The 12,490-nt window shown below is 36.1% G+C and overlaps 1 protein-coding gene across 2 annotated transcripts in view; it reads left to right on the plus strand.

Annotated features, from left to right (window-relative positions):
- The first annotated feature begins 6,519 nt into the window (after positions 1 to 6,519).
- AGL (amylo-alpha-1,6-glucosidase and 4-alpha-glucanotransferase) overlaps positions 6,520 to 12,490 on the plus strand; it is a 75,354-nt gene continuing 69,383 nt past the window's right edge. The window contains exons 1-2 of one of the 2 annotated variants that reach the window (XM_012748627.3): positions 6,520 to 6,884; positions 7,451 to 7,600. In XM_012748627.3, the coding sequence (XP_012604081.2) occupies positions 7,519 to 7,600 (82 nt within the window). In that variant the 5' untranslated portion in view covers positions 6,520 to 6,884; positions 7,451 to 7,518. Of the gene's footprint in view, positions 6,885 to 6,959; positions 7,375 to 7,450; positions 7,601 to 12,490 lie in introns of those variants that run through there. The other variant, XM_012748628.3, reaches the window with a different exon arrangement.

The following is a 12,490-nucleotide window of genomic DNA, read 5'->3' on the forward strand; positions in this document are numbered from 1 at the left end:
TAAAAAAAAAAAAAAATAACGTGTAATTAAAAATGGTTACGATTGTAAAATTTATGTTATATATATTTTATCACAATCTTTTAAATTAGGGGAAATAAAGAAATGTAGCTTAGTGTGTTAGTTCTGGAAGCCTTGTTCCAAGAGACAGTCAACTACTTACACAAAAGAGAAAAAAGGGAAACAAGAAAACAAATTTTAAGATGTCAAAAAAGTTAGTCTAAGTAAATTATTCACTAAATCAGAAACAAAAGTATAGATATTATAATATCCTATTCATTTATTCAATCTTTCCATCTTTCTGCATTCTTATAGGCATTATTATGTTGTATGTTATCATACAACATAAAATACAATAAAGGCACTTAAAAGAATACCTAGCCCCACAGGAGAGAGGACAAGACAGGCAAAGATTTCCTGAAGGAAATGTCTTGAGATAATTGAATCTTAGATGAGCCAGAATATCTCTCAAAGCAAGAAAACAAACTCACTGTTGTGACAACCATATAAAAAAGTCAACAACATTCCAGTTCAATTTGTAAAACCCTTATTGATTACCAGGCCATGGGAATAAAGTCAGTGCCCTCAGATACAGAGTTTAGCAAATGGAATCACTGAGAATGCAATTCAAGTCACATTCATCCACTTTGTTTCTATGTGACAACCTTAACAAGTTACTTAATCTTGGAAATTCATTTTCCTTATTTTTAAATTATGGGTAATAATATTGTTGTTTTAGCAACTGAGTTAGCATAGTAATGAGCTTAGTATTCATATATAGGACCTGGCACCTTTTAGATGCTCATTAAGTATTAGCTGTCCTTAACTATTTATAGGGCATGTATTAATGTTCAAAATATTTCAGACATTTTATTTTTGTGATCCTTGGAAGATAAATAACAGCTGAGGAATTAAGGCATAAAAAAGGTTAAATAACTTACATAATGTCTGAGGAAAACGTCTTTCCCTAATTCCTTTCCCTAATTTCTTTGAAGAGAAAGCTTCCCTAAACAATATCCTGGTTTTTCCTTGCTCCTTTACTTGCTCCATTCCTGGGAGAGCAGAGTGATTTACTTATTTGGTTGGTAAATTTGGGAAGAATAACTGTGAGTTTGGCTCACCTCTGTCCCCCTTCCTTTGGGGAGGAAGCATGCAGCAAGCATGATTCTCCCAGGCCTTCTGTGACTGGGAGGGTAATTTGGCCCAGTTCTAGAGTTTAGTTTCAGCAAGCTTATTTTGCTAACAGATCTAAATAAAGCTGCATTCTCCAACAGGACATTTTTATTTTTTCAATGTGGTCAAGCACATTAATAATCACTTTCTCCTCCCCGCCATGCAGACATTCTTCCTAGAGCCTTCTACCCTTCTGTTGCAAACTGTATCACTTTGATAACAATCAAAATTTAAAATAAAGTATCATGCAAACTGTGGCTGAAAGTACTAGCTGTATGCCAAAATCCATTCTTTATTTCCTTAGTAACAAAACTTGGGTTTTAGCCTAGATAAAAGTTACATTTATGTGTACATTGTAACTATGTTTTGGTTAATGAGATACAAGCAGATTTGAGGCCAAAGAACATTTGAAAAGATCTACTCTAAGAAAAAAAAGATCATCACCAAAAAACTCTGGAGTTTCCTCCTGTCATGATTTCTAAGCATTCTACAAACTATTTTTAGCTAATTTGTTATATCAATGCTTAGGAACTTTTTTTTTTTTTGAGACAGAGTCTCACTCTGTTGTCTGGGCTACAGTCCCGTGGCGTCAGCCTAGCTCACAGCAACCTCAAACTCCTGGGCTCAAGCAATCCTCCTGCCTCAGCCTCCCAAGTAGCTGGGACTACAGGTATGTGCCACCATGCCCAGCTAATTTTTTTTCTATGTATTTTTAGTTGGCCAATTAATTTCTTTCTATTTTTTGTAAAGACAGGGTCTCACTCTTGCTCAGGCTGGTTTCAAACTCCAGACTTGAGCGATCTGTCCACCTCGGCTTCCCAGAGTGCTAGGATTACAGGCGCGCTGCTTAGGAACTGTTAAAATGACTTTTTTGGTGCAAATTCTAAGAGCCTAAGTTTTAGTTTAATTTTGTTTTGAATAGAAATACATTTTTTCTTTATATATGAAAATCTCAATAAATCTCTAACAAATATTTATCATATACTGACTAATCCTTATTTTATTTTTAGGTTCTGCCTTTTCTGTTTTTTGTGATTTTGGCTGAAACACTGGGTTATATGACTTTGCTTTCTGAATTTACCCTTATATCACCTCTTCATAGAGTAAGAAACCTTCTGAAACTTTTTGCCTCCGTCATGCCCTGGGAGCCTCTTCATCTGAATTATCTGACTACCATCCTTGGCCCAGCAAGGACAACTAGACATAGACATCATCTGTTCTTTTTTAAAGCTGTCATTTATACTAAAAGCCAATCAATAGGCTAACGGCTATACTAGACACCTTGACTGCTTTCTTTGTTTCATCTAATCTTCATACTGACCCTGCAAATAAGGTGTTGTTCTCATTATTTTATGGGTAAATCAACTGTGATTTGGAGAGATTAAAACTAATCCAAAGTTTATCTCCAAAGCCCATTTTCTTTAAGTTGTACTATCTCGTTTTTGAAAAATCTCTCTCTGATCTTCCATACCTCTATGTCATTATATTCCGGTCTTCCACTTCTCTGACTTTAGCTCTATTTCTTTTGCTATCTTCCCCTTTTCTCTTCAGTGGCTATGTCTGGGTATTTCAAAAGTACAGAATAAATTGTTCAATGTAGAAGAGATTTTGAAAACACAATTCCAAATTTCACAAAACAAAATTATGACATTATAATAATGTCATTATATATTGCTATAAAATAAAATATACAGAAAATGCTGACAAGTATAAAAACCAAATAAGGCAGCATCACCCATTTCAGATCCAGAAGATCACAGGATTAGGACCTAACTATAGTTAATAACTCCTTTCCTTTCAGAAAACATACATACCTATACACAAACCTGAAGAAAGCTTCTTCTGACCACAGCCCTTATCCCACTCCCCAAGTGCATTAACATAAATGCTTCAGAAAAAACTAGGGTCACTGTCAAATAGTTGAGGTTATCCATCATATGTTTCAAGGAGAGTCTTCTCTTGACAACTACAGCATGAGATTATTGTGTATATATAGCTCACTGTCATGCACAGGACAGGCACAAGACAACTGTGTGCCAAAATGAAGGCCGCACATGGCCCCACTGTAGCCCTAGACTGCAAATTCACTGGCATTCCAGAACTTCATAAATAGCACACTAGCATGACTTTACTTTTTAAAAAGGATACTATGTGGCTTGTAAAATTAATCTTGGAGGCACATAACATTAAATAATGGTTCCATTACTTAACATTATTCACTTCTTTCACACTATGAAATCTCCAAGATTAAAATGATTTGGATTAACAAATCTTCTTTTAAAAGTCAAGCATTTGTGTAAGAATAAATCACTGCTAAAGGAATTCATGTCATTCATGTGTTTTACTCCCTATATGTAGCTGAAACATTGGGCAATAAAGCGAGAGTTTTATTGGGGAGGAAAAAGGGCAGGAAAAGCAAATTTTGAAGCCCTGGAAAACTGATCAACAGGAGGGTAGTGTGATGAGATGGTCACAAGAGAAAGAGAAAGTAGAATAGAATATGAAAAAGCAGTGCCTGAAAACAAACATAAACATGATCTGTGTTTGACAACATAGTTAGGGTTCTACTCTGCTAACATTTATTTTTATACCAGTACTTGGTATATATCAGACACAGTTTTAAGTCTTCATTTAATTAACAGTAGATAATATTTTTATCCTCATATTACTTTTGGAAAAATCAAAGCACAAAGAGGTTGAGTACCTTTCAAAACTTCACAGTTAGTGGCAGAGCTGGGATTCAACCTCAGGTCCCATTTTATAATCATGAATTATGGTCTATGCAGCATGTATTCTAGAGCAGTCGCTTTCCATCTTGTTTTTAACCATGAACCCCCATAGGAGTATATGACTCAGCACATAAAAAAATAAGTAACAGAAACAGAAGTTTTATGAACTAATACGTTTACTAGATGTAATACATTTGAATCTTTTTTATTGTAAAAATTGCTGGTTACTACTAATAAATTGATTTTATGATCCTCCAATTGGTTACAACTCACAATTTGAAAAACACTGCTTTGGAGACCAGGGCTACAAATGCTAAATCCACTAAGATGTTTAACAGTTATCTCAAATTTCAAGGTCTACCAAAAAACTTATGATTTTCACCCTCCAATCCCACCTGTTCCCTTTTTCTTTCTCTCTCAGTACATGGCAATTTCTTCTGTACTGTGCATTTGGCAGCCACTAGCCACATGAAGCTGTTGAGCATTTGAAATGTACTTGTCAAAACTGAGAAATACTGAAAGTGTAAAATACACACAGATATTGAAGATAGTATGAAAAAAGAATGTAAAATATCTCATTAATAACTTTTTATATTGATTATATGTTGAAATAATATCTTAGATATACTGAGTTAAATAAATTATATTATTAAAATTAATTTAACCTTTTTAAAAATATGGCTACTTAAAAATTTGAAATTACCTATGTGGCACTTAATATTTCTATTGAACAGTACTTTCTGGTTGCTCAAACTAAAAATCCTGGAATCATCTTTGACTCCTTTCTTTACACTACCAAATCCTATAGGTTCTGCCTTCAAAATAGATCCATAATTCAGTAACTTCTCACCACTTTCATAGCAATACCTTTTCCCCCAAACAAACACACACTCAAAATTTACTTTCTCTTGCTCGGCTGACTAAAACAGCTTTTTAACTGGTCTCCTTGCTACACTCCACAGTTTATTCAGCTATTCCTCATCAAGTTGCAGATTAATCCTCTTAAAAGGTCAATCAACATATGTCACTCTGTTCAAAATCTTCCAATGGCTCTTTTTCCCACAGTAACAAGTAAAAGCTTTCCCACAGTAAAAATCAAAAATCCTTGCAATGGCCTACAAAACCTTACAAGAGCTGGCTGCCCACCCCACACCATCTGTCTGTTCTAATCTCTTACCACTCTCTTCTTCACTAGTGGCCTTCTTTAATTCACATAGTATGCTACTACCTCATGGCCTTGTGCATCTTGTATCTCTCTCTGCATGTAATCCTATACCCTGGACAACTTCTTCCTTCTTTCAGTTTGACATCACTTCACTGACCACTGTATTTAAAATTGCCAATCTCCTTCTGCTTTTTCTTCTACGCTTTCTCCTTTCCCTGCTTTATTTCTCACAACCTTTTACTATCCTATATAATCTATTTGTTTATCTGCCTGCCACCTATAAAATGTAGGAGTTCACAAGGGCAGTAGCTGTTTTATTGCTGCATTCCCAGCACCTATATGCCTGGCAAATAGTAAGTGATCATACATGAGCTGCTGGTTCCCAGACTGAGTTTTGAACCATGTACAATTAGCCATCCTTAGAAGTCTACTTAAATATTTCGGCATGTTTTTTTAAACCCATTATCCTTCTTTTACTTACAACAATTCCACAATAAAGAAAGGTAGATTCTTGTACACACCCCACTAACTTAATCCAAACGTTTTGTACATTTTCTTCGATCCTCTTGCCTCAGCCTCTCCAATAGTGCACACCACAGGCGCTTCCCCTCCCGCTAATTTTTAAATTTCCTTTTTTTAGAGATAGGGTCTCCAGCTATGTTGCTCAGGCTGATCTAGAAATTCTAGCCTCAGGTGATCCTCCTGCCTCAGCCTCCTCAAGTGCTGGAATTATAGGTATGAGCCACCTTCCCGGGTCCTCTTGTCCGTTTTCTCATGACCATTAATTAGGTGTCCTCCAAGAGCCCTGCAAGTTAGGTTTTCCTTTTCCCTCAGGCATAAAAATCTCCTTAGGCATCTGCAGAGTCCTGAATTACTGACCTAAAATAAGTGCAGCTTAATCTCAGACGATCTTCAGGTCTATCTGGTGTACATTAGGTACAACTGGATGCTGTAAATAAGGTTGGTATTTGCACTCTGTATTGTCTGCAGACTGGCCACACTTCACCTACCTACTCATCCGGGTCTGCGTTCAGGAGCATGTGCCCTGTCTGTTAGCACGTACAGGGGTGGGGAACTTGTGGCCTGGGGGCTACTTGTGGCCTTCTGGATCCTTGAGTGCGGCCTTTGGACTGAATCCAAATTTTACAGAACAAATGTGAAGTTTGGATTCGGTGGAGGGGCCGCACTCGGGGGTCTGGAGGGCCTCATGTGGCCTTGAGGCCTCAGGGTCCCTACACCACTCAGCCCTTTCCACAAAAAGATCGCGCTGCGCAGCTCAACCTAGCTCGCAGCCTGGTACCGCAGGATTTTAACTTGCAACCGTGAGCTTGCAGGCTGTCAAAGGAGGGGCGCACCCTCGCCGCTGCACCTTCCCTGTAGCAAGAACAAAGGGAGGATCACAGCAGCGGCCATAGCCGCCTCCTAGCCCCGGGCCCCGGCGCCCACGCTCTCGCGAGACTAGCGGTCGCGGCGAGCGGGTCGGAGCCGTCCGGAAGTGGGCGAGAGGACCGGTCCGCTCCCACCTGAGCGAGGGCGCGTTCCGCCCCCTGGGAGCTCCAGGGTCTCCTGGGGACCAGCGCGAGGCGGAGTCGCCGGGACGGTCCCTGCCCCTCACACAGCCGCCTGGCCCATGCCCCGGCCGCCGCAGCCCCTCCCTTTGCCCTTCACGGCGTCCGGCCCTCCTTAGGCTGCGGCTTCTCCCCGCGGCTGGACGGCCAGCGTTTCCCCTTTTGCTTTCCTTCCCGTCCCCTCCTCCGACCCTAAGACTAGAGTCGCAGGTCCTGCAGTGTCCCAGAAGCCGCCCGGATAACTTGCTCGGCGTAAGTGCTAGGAATGCCGCTGGCGTCGCGGGGAAACGCATTCTTTCTATCTATAGCTCTCTCCGTACATCCTCTGGCTACGGCAGCTATTCCAGGGGCAACAACTGCTTCCCTCTGTTCTCACCTCCCCATTGGTGGCTTCCAACCCGAATTTGGGAATGGGGAGATCTCCCACCTGTTATCTTTGAGCAGACTAATCTCTTGTAAGCAGAAGTATGCCATTAGGAGTCTTCAGAGCCCCTTTGCTTTGGGGCTAGGTATTTCCTCCCAACTCCGGGCTTTCCTAAAGTATTGCTTTTCTCTGAGCATGCTTTAGGTTTTTTGTTTTGTTTTGTTTTTTAATCATAAGCATCTATAGTACAGTTTTTGCTTAGGTCTCACTCATTGTGCTCGAGGGGAGAAAACACCTATTAATTGGCCTTCTCCGGTCTCATTTATAAGATTCATTCTTTTTCATTGCTCTGCTAGGATTAAAACACAGTTAGACCATGTAAGTGCCACTGTCCGCTCTGGATAGTAAAAGGTAATAATTATTTTCTTTATTTTAACTCCTTTTTGTTTTGTAGGGGTAACTTATTCGACTTTGGAGTTCTTTTAATTCTTCTGAAAGGTTTCAAATCCTCTAGAAGCCAAAATGGGACACAGTAAACAGATTCGAATTTTACTTCTAAACGAAATGGAAAAGCTGGAAAAGACCCTCTTCAGGCTTGAACAAGGTCAGTAGCAAGTGGTTTGATTTGCTTGTTTGTGTCTTTTAAATTTTTAATTCATTGACGGTCCTATTAAATTTTTTAAAACTTTAAGATAGATATAATTTCCAAGGATCTTTCTAAAACTTGATTCATGCAAAGACAGTGCTGTGTTCTGCAAATGTCACTAATAAAGGTTGATCTGAGTTGAAAATATTTTATATCTGTCATGTTAGGACAAGGATCAAATAATTCACTTTTCTTTGCATGCTAGCTCCATTTAAGACAGAAGTTAAATATATGATCAGAAGACTGACCATATAACAGCATTTGTTATTAAAGTTGGTAAATTACTTCATATATAATTTTGCTTTCCATATTTCTATAGTTTACCTTTATTATAGCTCTCCTCTTTTCCTTTACTGAATCTTCCAATTGGTAATATAGATTACAGCAAAAAATATAAACTATGTTTATCAAAGTCTCTCAGATATGGAGAAGGTAAAAGCTGAAAATATTTTCTTGCCAAGTAAAAAGTGAAATAACTGATCAGGTTATGGTGAAATATATTTGAGCTGTGATTTAAAAGATGAAATAAATTTCTATTTGATTAATTAATTTCTATTATTTGATTAGTATTTGACTAATAGATGCTTTATTTTATTTGATTAGTATTTGACTAATAGATGCTTTATTTTCTTAGACTGTGTAATTTTTCCACATTGAAAACATTTTTTGTGAATATAACTTATAAAATAGAAGTTAAATGTATGAAAAATAATATATAATCCCTCTTATTGGTGTACCAAATGCATGTTGATAGTCATAAACATTTTGAAGGAATTATTTTATTTCTCTAAAATTTTAAGAGTTAAATTTTTTTTAAAATTCCAGCAATCAAATGTGTTACCTCCATGCCAGATCCTCCCTCCTCTTCTTCTAGCTTTGTTTGGCATTTAAAATCACTAAGTACTTATTCCATTTTTGGCTTTCCTGACTCTGCACTTTTCTGGTTTTGATTTTTTACCCCCTCTTCTCTGTTGAGTATGCCTGTCAACTTGTTGGTCTCTCTTCCTTCCACATTTTAATTAATTATGGATATCTGCTACGAATCCTTTCTTTCTCTATTCTCCTGCCCTCAAAGAATCATACATTCTCACCGGCTTGTTGCCTCTATGCTGATGACTCCTTTTGAAAGAAGGGCCTTGAGCTTTGCTTTCTTTTTGGAAGCTTTTGGAGTATGACAAGGGTGGAAATCAGGATTTTCCTGACTCTGCTGCTAACAAACTGTTAGATTTGGGGCAAATTACATTAATTCTGACCATCAATTTCTTGATTTATGAAATGAAAGTAGTAGTTTCTGCTTTTCTACTCTCCTGTGTTTTGAGGCTCAAAATTAATAATATATGGCTGTGTAGTGATAAAGCCCTAAGTAAATATAAGGTATTGATAGATCACTCTACCTATGTATTCCTACCCTGGATCTTGGCTTCAACCCAATATTACGCTATAGAACAGCCTTAGGATATCTCCATTTATATACATTTAAATCTAACATGTCTAAAACCATCTCCTCCCCATTATCAATCCTTTATTTCTCAGCTTTCCTGTTCATTTTAGTGATATCTCCATTTTTATAGTTTCCCAGGCTAGAAACTTTATATTCTTTGATGATTCCTTCTTTTTAACTGTAATCTCTCATTAAGCTCTGTAATTTCTTTCTAAATATCTATGCTTTTCTGTCTCTGTCTATTCCATATGTTCAAATACAGATGCCAAAATAATCTTATGCAGTCTATTCCCTTTTTATTAATTGGTATCTATAAAATTGAATTTAAACACTTGTCTGGCTTCCAAGACATTCTGTAATGGGACTCTACCTTTCCTAGTTAAGATTGTATCTCATTGTTCTCCATCATTGTGTCTTACATCTTTACAGTTACCCCATTAATTCCTGTTAATTCTCTTCCCAGCGATTTTTCTCAGGCCTATCCTTATACCCCCCACTCCTGTCAGATTCCTCTGTATCTATTAAATCCCTTTTACTATCATTCTGTGTGTTGCCTTTCAGTTTTTGGCCAAAATCCCACCTCCTCTGTGAAGTCTTTCCTTAATTTTTCAGCATCTGCTCTCTCTGTTAGATTACACAACGAGCACAGAACAATTAAGTGCTGAATAATGAAGCAGTGTCAAAAAGCTTGTCAGTCTTGGAGTATCAAACTAGAGTTTAAGATCTGTGAGGATAGGTTTAAGAAAATGTTTATATATGAATGTTCTTTGATTAGAAAGTTGGATTTCTGTAAATTGAGTGGATGGAAGAAGATATAAAATTTTGTTTATAATGATAGTTTAATCACTCATCTTGCTAGTACCTGCAAAAGGTATATGGCTAATCCAAGTAAAATATTCCTAGCATTAGTATGAGGAATAAGATAGCCACATCGTGTACTGCTATGACCTAAGCTAATTTTAGCAAACTGAGTGATTAATTATGGAACCTGACATGCTCTAGGTATTATGATATTTCATTTACTGTACATTAATTTCAGTGATTTGGATTTGAGATCTACAGAGTGGCTATATACCCCTTAGGATATGCACTGATCTGTCAGTTGGGAAATAGAAAATATAGAATCTTTCTTTCTACCTATCTATTTTAGTTTATTTAAGTAATTTAATTTTGCTAACATATTATTGACATTAAAGCTCTCTGTGTGTCAGATGAGTTATACACAAAAAATACATACTCTGAGGAAAGAGTTGAGGTTGTAGGTCTAAAAGGAGTTGACAGTCACACCCTCATTTGTTTGTTTGCATTATGTTGCCATGAATTGCCCTTTTACCTAAGCTATGTTAAATAGATATACAGGTTATATTATCTTAAATAATAGTCTTTTTTTTTTTTTTTAAGAGAGATCCCTGGCCTCAAGCAATCCTACCTCCTCAGCCTCCCAAAGTGCTGGGATTACAGGCGTGACCACTGCACCAGGCCATAATAGAGTCTTTACCATAATTTGTAAAGAGAGATAGAGTAACCAACATCTCTTTTACCTCACAGAAGTTGTTAAACTTCCAGAAAGTCTTTGAGATTTGTCCTTTTCAGGAATGACAAGTAGTCTTCGATAGTATGATACTTAGAGAATATTTTTAGAAAAAATAAAAACACTTAATTTGACTCTGTAAGGTTAACATGGGTGAGAAAGTTAACTGCTTTTTTGATGGAAATGGATGCTGTGGAGTAGAGCGTGGCACACTTTTTCCTGTAACGGTTCAGATAGCAAATCTTTTCAGCTTTGCAGGTCATGCACATGTACTCCCTGTTGCAGCCACTAAACTCTGCCATTATATCATGAAAGCAGTCTGGCAATATATAAATGAACAGGTGTAGGTCTGTTCCAATAAAACTTTACTTACAGAAACAGGTGTTGGGCTGGATATAATTTGCTGACACTTGCTATAGCGAAATCATTTTGATGTGTATTTTTAGAAATGCTTTTCTCATTATATGAATTTACTCATAGAAATGAATATCTGCCCACTTTAAAAACCTAGTAAAAGAGTTTTCTAATCTTTAAAATCTCCCCACTGAAGTAGAGGATTTCAGCTGGTTTTCAAATAATCTGTTTAATATATAAATATGGAGCATGTATTACCTTATAAAAATAATTGCTAGATATCAGGAAAAATTTACTAGCCACATTTCATCAAAAATCTTTATATAATTGGTGAATGGGATTGAAAATTAATATCATGGTTTAATCACCTTGCTTTCACTGATAGATATTAATATTTTTTTGTAAGAGCTAAAATATTTTTCCATTCATTAATCAATAAAATTTGTTATTTAAAATGTTATTGCATTTACATCTTATCCTTTTATTTTTATATCTCATAATTTATATAATTATATATGTTTTGTAATTTATATATATCTATTTCTACCTTCCATGTACATTATATAAATAAAGATCATATTTTGCAAATGCTTATCTTTTTTCCTGAAGGTAGACCACTGATACAAATGCTGTTTTAGAGACCGTAGATGAGTTTTAACCTTTGTACAACAAATTCTCTGAACCCTTGTGTAATTATAAAAACAATATTTGTATAAGCTTAACAGGGGACAGGTTGTACAAATATGCCCAGACAGCTAATCTCTGATATTTGTACTTGTTCAAAATGATACCATTTTTCCTGATCATATATTTCATTATTATAAAGATGTAGATATTTATGTTTTTTGCAGTCACTAAGCATTCATGTTTTAATTCTTTGCACAATTATTTCTCAGTCTATTCCTTTTGTCATGGTAGCTCTAATTTTAAAATGACTGTCCCTATTACAAAATTATAGAAATATATAAAAATTTTTTCTATGCTTTTTATTTAAAAACAATTGGTATTATATTTTCTAAACAGTTTTGTAACCTGCTTTTTCCCCCTACTTACAGTATTGTTATGGTATGTGTATTCTACTTCCCTGCTTACTGCCATGTTTCAGCCATCCTGTTTTCCAGAAAAGATTTTAAAAGGTCTACATAAATGTATGAAATGTAACAAAATAGAGTAAGTTAGAAGTGCTTATTTAATGCTTTTAAATATCTTTTGATGGCATGATTTATAATGTCTTTGTAATATCCCAACTTACAGATGTACCATAATTTAATCATTCTCAATCATTATATATTTAGATTGTTGTCAGTTTATTTAATTATAATAAATAAGGCTGTGATTAACATCATTATACATAATCTCTGTTTACATCACTGATTATTTCCTCAAAAAACATACGTCTATGTAAAATTATTAGGTCAAAGAATACAGACACTTGATATGTTAATACCAAATTGCTGTATAGAAAAATTTGTACAAGATTTTCTTGGAAAAGAAATTCTTAGTTTTATTGTACAGTATGAGA

This window comes from Microcebus murinus, chromosome 2, assembly GCF_040939455.1.
Source record: "Microcebus murinus isolate Inina chromosome 2, M.murinus_Inina_mat1.0, whole genome shotgun sequence".
In the NCBI taxonomy this organism is placed as follows: Eukaryota; Metazoa; Chordata; class Mammalia; order Primates; family Cheirogaleidae; genus Microcebus; species Microcebus murinus.